Genomic DNA, 8,546 nt, shown 5'->3' with positions numbered 1-8,546 from the left:
TATGCTACTCCATGATAAGCATTTAAAATCCAATCAACTTTATCCGGATTTTATCTTTACATTTTAAACGTCCTCAGAAAAAGAATAAAGTCGCAGTAAGTCGAAGCTAAAAGATTTCCGTTTGGTTAATAGAGTAGTTTAATTATAGGCTATTTGGGGCTAAGCATCACTGACCACCTAAACTTAAGGCGAACGAGGTGCCTGTGAAGGCACCATGAGTCTTGGTCAATTAGTTCGACTTTGGAGAACAGCTCACAGTCGTTCTGAGAGCGCCCCACCAATGAGCTGCTGAAGAGCCCCCGCGACTCCGACTCAGATCTGCTGGGGTGGGGAGTCAGCAAGTTTTGGATTGTGGATCTGGAAAACCATGGGATTCGAGTTGGACCGCTTCAAGGGGACCGTGGACCCGGATTTCACATGCAATCTGTGTAACAAAGTCCTGCAGGACCCGCTGACGACGCCGTGCGGTCACGTCTTCTGCTCCGGCTGCGTGTTGCCCTGGGTCGTCCAGCAGAGCAGCTGCCCAGTCAGATGTCAGCGGATCTCCGCCAAGGAGCTCAATCACGTACTGCCTCTTAAGAACCTCATCCTGAAGCTGGAGATCAAATGTGACAACCACGCGAGGGGCTGCGACGCGGTGGTGAAGCTCCAGCATCTGGCCGAGCATGCCGAGATCTGCGACTACTCCCCGGCGAAGTGCAGGAATAGAGGATGCAGAGAGGTGCTCGACCTGAGGGATATGGATGAGCATATGCGGGAGACGTGTGACTACAGGCCGGCGGGGATCTGCGAGAGCGGCTGCGGTTTGACGCTCACCCATAGGGAGCAGAACTCGAACAGCCACTGCTGCGTGAGAGCTCTGAGGGCACACAACAGTGCGCTGCAGAGCAAAATCATCAGCCTGGATCGAGAGTTCAAGAAACAGACTATCAAAGCCAACAAGAGGGAGAAGACACTCTTGGCACAACTTTCAGCAGTGCACAGCGAACTTCAGGTGACAGCTCTGCAGTACCAGAAGAAATTCACGGAGTACAGTGAGAGGATCGAATCCCTCACTAAGACCGTGGCTTTTTCTTGCAAGGTAAACAACACTGTTTTCCGTTTTCAGGGAACCTTTTTCTTTCAAATCTTTAATACATCTCCCCGTCTTTCAGTGTTGAACGAATCATTACATCTAGGACTAACTATTTCAGATACCCACGTCGCTTGACAGTTTTTTTTTTTTTTTTAATCCCCACCAGAAAAAAACAGCAGGATTTATCTGAAGGTTTCTCCTTCATTCAGTCAAATGTTCAGAAGTCTATCAGCGCTAAGTAGTTTGTTTCTTCAGTCTACTTTGAGTCACTGAGGGCAGCTGTGCCTCTGGCCAGCTGGCAGTCAATGGGGGAGGGCCAAATATTTACTGCAAGTTCTGTACACAAGAGAAGGTATGTTGCCTACCAGCAGCATGCTTGTTTTAAGCGTTCGTTCATCAGATGTTTGTCCCTCATTGTGATCACAATAAGTTGGAATCAATGATGTAGAAATGTAAGGCCACCAGGACATCAGAAGTCTGAAAGGGCTTTGAAACTCCAGTGTATTGTGGTGTAGTGGACATTGCGATGATGAGTCGGATTTTAGAGTTATTTCCTCAGCCTACAGTGACATCAGAGTTGGGGGATTGCTACTTGTTGAATGTATCAAAAATACGTGGACAGATAGCCTATAGGTTCCTGTTGAGTCAAAGCCGAGGAAACCCTGCGCAAGTGTTTTATTGTTGCCATTGTGCCTCTCCACATCAGCGAAAGTTCATAAATCAGTTAATAAATTGAATTAGTGTCCAGTGTTGGCACTGCTGCTGGGATCAGCAGGGGAGTGGTCTTGCTGTGTTTTATCAGGCTTAGCTATAAAATATGTCCAAGAACAGAGGGAGGAGCTTTCCTTCACTACAATAACTTGAGATCGGGTCACACTGATGAAATTGTTTTATAAAGTTTTGTTATTTCTGAAATTTTAAATTTCAAAAACTATATTCACTAATTTGCTCACGCTGGGGTACTAAAGCCTGATGGGCCTGTAGCACAGCTGGATATTCATTCCTTCATGAGGTATAGATTAATTGAATCCCATGATACCTCAGTGTTAACTAAAAGAGTCAATTATTCTGTTCACAATAGTTACTTTGTAAGTTTGTTTTCAAGAGACACTCTTACACTGGGTACAGAGTCTTGTACTGAAGCAGGATTTGTTGTTACCAAGTTAACTTCAGTGTTAACTAAGGGTTTTGGTGGTTCACTTCTTTTGGGGGTAAATCACCATAGTGACCTTTTGCTGATAACCTTACCTGCTCTGGAGCAGGTAAGGTTTGAGATAAGAGATCAGTTTGTAGAAAACACGCCCATTGTCCAATCAGACTCTTGATCAAGACGGTCTGTGAGCTAGATGAGGAGAGAGAGAGAGAGAGAGAGAGAGAGAGAGAGAGAGAGAGAGAGAGAGAGAGAGAGAGAGAGAGAGAGAGAGAGAGAGAGAGAGAGAGAGAGAGAGAGAGAGAGAGAGAGAGAGAGAGAGAGAGAGAGAGAGAGAGAGAGAGAGAGAGAGAGAGAGAGAGAGAGAGAGAGAGAGAGAGATTATGTGAAAGTGCTCATAGTAACTGTGGGTTTGCTTATTAAGTTGACAACCATTTTTGTGTGACTTCTTCGCGCTAAAGCACCTTTTTGTTAGGGTCAGTGTAGCCCGATAACTAAAAGATGTTCAACTCAATCTGCAGTATAGGCGACAGGGATGCAGTGAACAGAATTGTTTGGTCAGAGACACAACACATTCATGAATACAAACAGAACATTATAAGAGGGATTACTTGCTGAAAGTGGATGACTTGCAGACAGCAAAACTAACTTCATTTTTGTCATGTGAATGACTTAACTTAATTGCAGGAATATTTTGACTTTGTCAAAACAGCAAAAGCAAAAGCCCAGGTAATGGCATTAATGAGGACATGGTACTGTGAGAGGCAGCATTCACAATACTGTGCACTAGGAACTACAATATGGAGTGCATTGATCTTTAGATGTGTTTAACATTTCAACATTTATATGATAACAATAGGCAGATTTGTTTTGCCATTTTTGTTACCTTAATCACTACTTAGTCTGTTTAGGTGTCTGCAACACTCCTCAGCATAGGATCCCTGAGCCAGATGGAGGATTTTATTATCTTCTTTAAATATCCAGTCATTGGCTGTAAGGGAAATGTGTCTGACCTGGATATGTGGAATAACTGACATGGAGTTTCCAATAAAAGTCCTAACACTATTTAGACTTCTGCACTGAGACCAGCAAGAGCTATAAAACAAAGTCAAAACAAAAAGCTCAGTCCTTGCTCTGGTTTCCTTCAGAGCTGCAAGAATTGCTGTCACAATTTCCATTAGGTCTTAGATCTCCATTTTGAACCATGCAGCTCTTAAGCTAGTTTCAGATTAGTTTTTATTAGTTTGACTGTTGTTGTTTTTTGTGATTCTGGAATACTTGTCAGGAGGGCCAGACAAAGTAAACATACAGTAATACAAAATCTATTAAAATACAAAGGATAAACTACCACAACCACTGTTCTACTGGGGCGGCTGTGGCTCAGTTGGTAGAGTCGTCACCTCTCAACCAGAAGGTCCCATGTGTAGACATACAGACACAGTCAGAAATGCACACATCGCTGCGCTCCCCCGCCGGCTCAGCTGGTCCTGTCTTGCTCCTGTCATGCCTCTGTCACTAGCTCTGAAGACAGTACATAAGTAGGAATCACTTCATCCCCCTGTTACGCCTCCACGACATTCATATTATATGTAAAACGTCACAGGGATGTAAATATCACTCCTCAGGACGGAAATCTGAATAGGGCTAGTGTTTCTGTTGAGACAAGCTGATGAACAGACCAAAGTGTGTCAAGTTGTGAAAGCCAACCCAAGGTTCACCCTCCTTTTTGGAACAAGCTTTATCTTCTTGGTGTTTCACCTCACTATGATTAGCCTGTTCAATTGGCTGAATTTCTCATCTGCCTTTAGCACTGTGCAAGTAGAACTATTGGCCGTGACGCTGTGTAGTATGGGAGTTAACCACACCCTCATTAGGTTGATTCATAACTTCCTTTCTGACAGGCAACAATTTGTTCCAGTCCGTGAGAAAAACTCTTCGATAATTAGCACTCTACACTGGAGTACCCCAAGGGTGTGTCCTCTCACCTTTGTTGTTCACTTTGTACACCAATGACTGCACAAGTCATCACGATAACTGTAAAGGAATTACATTTGCAGATGATGCTGCTCTGTCTTTTAAATGACAATGAGACCAATTACAGAGCTGAGATAGACAACTTTTACAACTGGTGCTCTGATAACTCTTTGATTTTAAATACAAAGAGAACTAAAGAAATTATTATTGATTTTAGAAGACAGTCATCTCTCTCCCCTGTAAATATGAAGGACACAGAAATTGAAATTGTACAAGAGTATAAGTATCTTGGCACAATAATTGAGAACAAACTTTCATGGAACTCCAACACAAATTCAAGATATGCAAAGGCTCAACAGCGCCTCTATTTTTTGGGGAGACTTAGAAATTTTAATGTTGACAGCACTATGCTGAAACTATTTTACAAGACTTTTATCGAAAGTGTGCTGACCTTTTGCGTTCAATGTCGGGGAGGAGCGCTGTCCTTACAAAATAAGAACAAACTGGACAAAGTTGTTAAACTAGGCAGCAAGATAACTGAGAAGCAAATGTACAGCATTTCTTTCCTGACAGGCCGGTACACACTGAATTTAGCCATCAAGGTCTCAGCTGACCCTCTGCACCCCCTTTGGTCAGAGTATGAACTCCTGAAATCAGGGGGCAGGTACAGAATGTATCCACTCCCAAACTCACCTCTGCGCTGTCATTGGCTTGAGGAAATACACCAGCTCCCCACCCAGAAGCGTCCAGAGTAAACCCAAACAAGACAACAAGACAAAACTTTAAAATCCAGGCAGAGTACAAGGTCTCTGCAGTCACAACCACACTTGTATGGAAATCCCACAAATAGCAATACTTTTGTGTAAGTCTATATTAGATTTTTTTTAGGAAAAAGCTTCAGACTATCTCTAATACATTTACTTTTCTACGTTTTTTTATAACCTTGGCTTCAATACTTCATACAATAAGGTCTGTCTATCAGAATCCCCTTAATATTAAACAGGTTGTGCCTTCAGTGAATTAAATGTGAGTTATCGAAGTCCTAATCTTATGAGACTAATTTGGTTCAAAGCATGATTGTGTGTGTGATGATTTAATAGAATAATGTTGCATCTTGCATATCTCACATAGAGTGCAGTGAAATAGAGCAGACCCCAGAGACCCCAATAATGGAAACTATCAGGGGTAACAGCTATTACTAATTTTCATGTAAACGGACTAATAAAGCAGTTTATTAGGCTGCTACCTATCTTGGAGACATACTTTAGTTTTGAGTAATTGGAGAGGGGTTAAAACACAGAACGGTTTTAAGACCGACGCAGACCTGACTAAAAGGGCTGAACACTGATGCTCCAGAGTCTGTGAAGCAGTTACATGGCACGCAGACTCGGAAAGTGTGACTGTACCAAGTGACCAGTGAGCAGCAGACAAATGTTTCACCATTCGCCATGTTTGCCCTCTTCCTGCTTTAAGAAATTGCTCTGATCATATTTTTCCAAGGACTTGCTAAGATTGAACTTACTCAACATAGTGTACGTGTTTCATTGAAAAATGATTTCATTGTCATCTTGTTTTGCAATTCTGGTGCTAACAACATTTTGCTTTTTATGAGGCGTACCTTTCAAATAACTAATGGAAACCTGAAGAGATTTACTACATTTCTTAGCGGTTAGACCTTTGCTTAAGTATTTGCAGATGTGGATGAATGCTCTGTCATTACTGGTGCATTTTTTAATAGCCCTTGCAGACATGGTGTAAAATACCTTTCGGAAATCAATTACATTTTCTTTCTGACTTTTGGAAGAGCAAGTATAAATTAAATTAATTGGGAAAATTATTTATTATTTTCCCCTTTGTTAAATTCTTAGTCGAATTCAACTTGATTTTCACCTCATGTACAGCTGTCTTCTTGATGACAGTCTCTATAATGCAGAAACATGTGTCATGAATGCTGCCGTGACATAGTGCAGGGGCACGCATTCCTGAATGGCCTGACATGCTAGATGGTCTTTTAGCCTATGGCAGTCAGGACACTGTACATGCCAATAATATCAGCTTTATATTTAGTTGCTCTATGTCACAGTGCACTACAGTGGCAGCTGAAATTATGTTACCTAATAACCTCATAAGTCCTGCTTAAAGAAACAGATTAAGAGCTGACTCTCAAAGTTTCACAGAGGTTTTCATGTCTTGTTGCCCGAGAGTAAGAGGTCATCTGGTGAATGTATTTATATTGGAGAGCTGTCGATGAGAGGAAAGAGTTGTTAATGCTTTGAAGTGGTCACTTTAGGTGTTTGGACTGGCAAAGAAACAGGATAACAGTGAAGGTTTGAGCTAAACTATTTTAGGAACATTTCTAATAAGCTTTTTTATCAGAAGAATTTTGGGGTTGCTGCTACTCATTTTTGGTGAATTCAAGATAAAGCTGATAAAGCTTGTCAGTTTTTGACAAGACAATTTTTACCAAGCATAATTGAAAAGTTGTTTCTTCATTAGTTAAATTTAAGGAAATAATAGTTTGTCGATGCCATGCCAGATATCACTGTTAAAAACCAGTGAGCTGGAGAATAATTTGGTTTTAAGTAAACATGGCTGAGATTTATTGATGTAGAAAAAATCCTTTAAATCACCTCATCTTCCCCTAAATGTGAAGAAAGAGTATCATCTCTGTAATCTGCTAAAATGGTAGATAGTTTGGATAGTTGGAAATGATTTATAAAGAATGTTTTTCTATTTCTTTATGTGTTTGTCTGTCTCCAGGAAGGAGACACTAAAAGCTTGACTGTTGTCCTTCTCCGTGAGGGCGGATCTCTTGGTTTTAACATCATTGGAGGAAGGCCAAGCACGGTAGGTTAAACGATGAGTGTCTCAAGAGTTCCATATCCCCCAGTTATCAGCAAACTGTCGTATGGCCACCCAGGAATGAATAGCTCATGCTTGAAGCACCACAATCTGTCCCTGTACTTACTGACGGAGCTTAGACAGTCATGCATGTGTTTGCAAGTCTGTGGATAGATGGACCGCATCTATCAAGATTTATTGTGTTAGTATATTGGTCTGGTTGAGTGGATTTGGCATTACAGATAAAAAAAATAAAAAAAAGCTATACTTACTTTTATGAGAGTTAAATATGGGATTAAAGCTTCAAATGCAGTTGTTTCGTATTTAATTGAGGGGATTTTAGTGGTGAGGTAAACATGGAGGAGAGGAATGGTTCATTTATCCCTTACTTAACCGTTAAAGGTTTTCTGACCTAGGGCTTTGAATTGAAAGTAACTAATGAAGGCAGGTTAGAAATGGGCCACAACTCTGCCTTCCTTACATGGTGTTTTGCAGATTCATTTGAAATGGTGTCCGTATCTCCATATCTGTTTCATTGGGACTGTGCTGAAGTGTTTTTCCACAGTCAAAGTGTAGTGCTTCTCTTGGGCAACGTAGATTATCACAGTGGAACTTTTTATTACAGTAATCTATAAAAAGATCTGACACATAAGAAGCTATGTTTTTACCCCAGTCCACAGTCTTGTAGATTTGCAACCTTTCCTACTCTTGTGACAGAACCATGTTTCAAACTCCACCATTAGAGAGCATAGATAATACTTTGCCCCTCCCTTCTCTGAAAGCCTTAAATCAGCACCCTCTGTAAAAAATGAAAATAGCTAATGTCCCCATTGCCTGCTTTGACACGTGTTCCATGTGGCAATACTTTTGGCATTGTTTATTTAGAGATATCAGCTGCCAAGTTTTGTGTTACCTAGAAGAACTACTTTGTCTGCAGTTCTCAAGAAAGGGTTAATTGTAAGGCAGGATGGTTGTGGGTCAAATAAATAGCTTTTTGAATAACATTCACCTTTGCTCCCCAGTATCCTGTGTAGCTGTGTTGCAGAGCTCAGCAGCCATTTAAACGTGTTTGAGGCTTCATGAGTCCAAATGATTTGGGAGAAGTTTAAAGCTTTATTCAAGCCAGTCTATGTTCCGACTCTGGGTTCATGACCAGCATGTTGAATGTAGAGTACCTCAGGTCCATCTCACATGTGAACATGTCAACAATAGGCGTTTTTGGGGCCGCAGGAACTTTTTCATAGTTCTAAACTTTTGGAACCCTCCCCTCTTCTATTTATTCCGCACCGCAGTAACTATGAACTATTTTAGTTCTGCTTCAGAGGGGGTGACTCTTTCAGGACAAGGGGGACCTTGATTGACATGCATGCATGGTGATTGGTCCAATATTAGTGCATGTTGATTGGTCGACCACAAGAGACAACCCTCTACCACCAACCGCCACTTAAATCTCACTGTAAATGTTAGTTTCAAACTCTTTGCTTCTACTCGCTCAAATGCCTCATC

The 8,546-nt window shown here is 41.4% G+C and overlaps 1 protein-coding gene across 2 annotated transcripts in view; it reads left to right on the top strand.

Moving 5' to 3' along the window:
- Positions 1 to 246: 246 nt before the first annotated feature.
- pdzrn3b (PDZ domain containing RING finger 3b) overlaps positions 247 to 8,546 on the top strand; it is a 59,637-nt gene continuing 51,337 nt past the window's right edge. The window contains exons 1-2 of one of the 2 annotated variants that reach the window (XM_061041371.1): positions 248 to 1,081; positions 6,960 to 7,046. In XM_061041371.1, the coding sequence (XP_060897354.1) occupies positions 368 to 1,081; positions 6,960 to 7,046 (801 nt within the window). In that variant the 5' untranslated portion in view covers positions 248 to 367. Of the gene's footprint in view, positions 1,082 to 6,959; positions 7,047 to 8,546 lie in introns of both variants that reach the window. The other variant, XM_061041372.1, reaches the window with a different exon arrangement.

Source organism: Labrus mixtus, chromosome 7, assembly GCF_963584025.1.
Source record: "Labrus mixtus chromosome 7, fLabMix1.1, whole genome shotgun sequence".
Taxonomy (NCBI): domain Eukaryota; kingdom Metazoa; phylum Chordata; class Actinopteri; order Labriformes; family Labridae; genus Labrus; species Labrus mixtus.
Note: the sequence above shows the minus strand (reverse complement) of the source record. Positions and strands in the feature narration are given on the sequence as shown.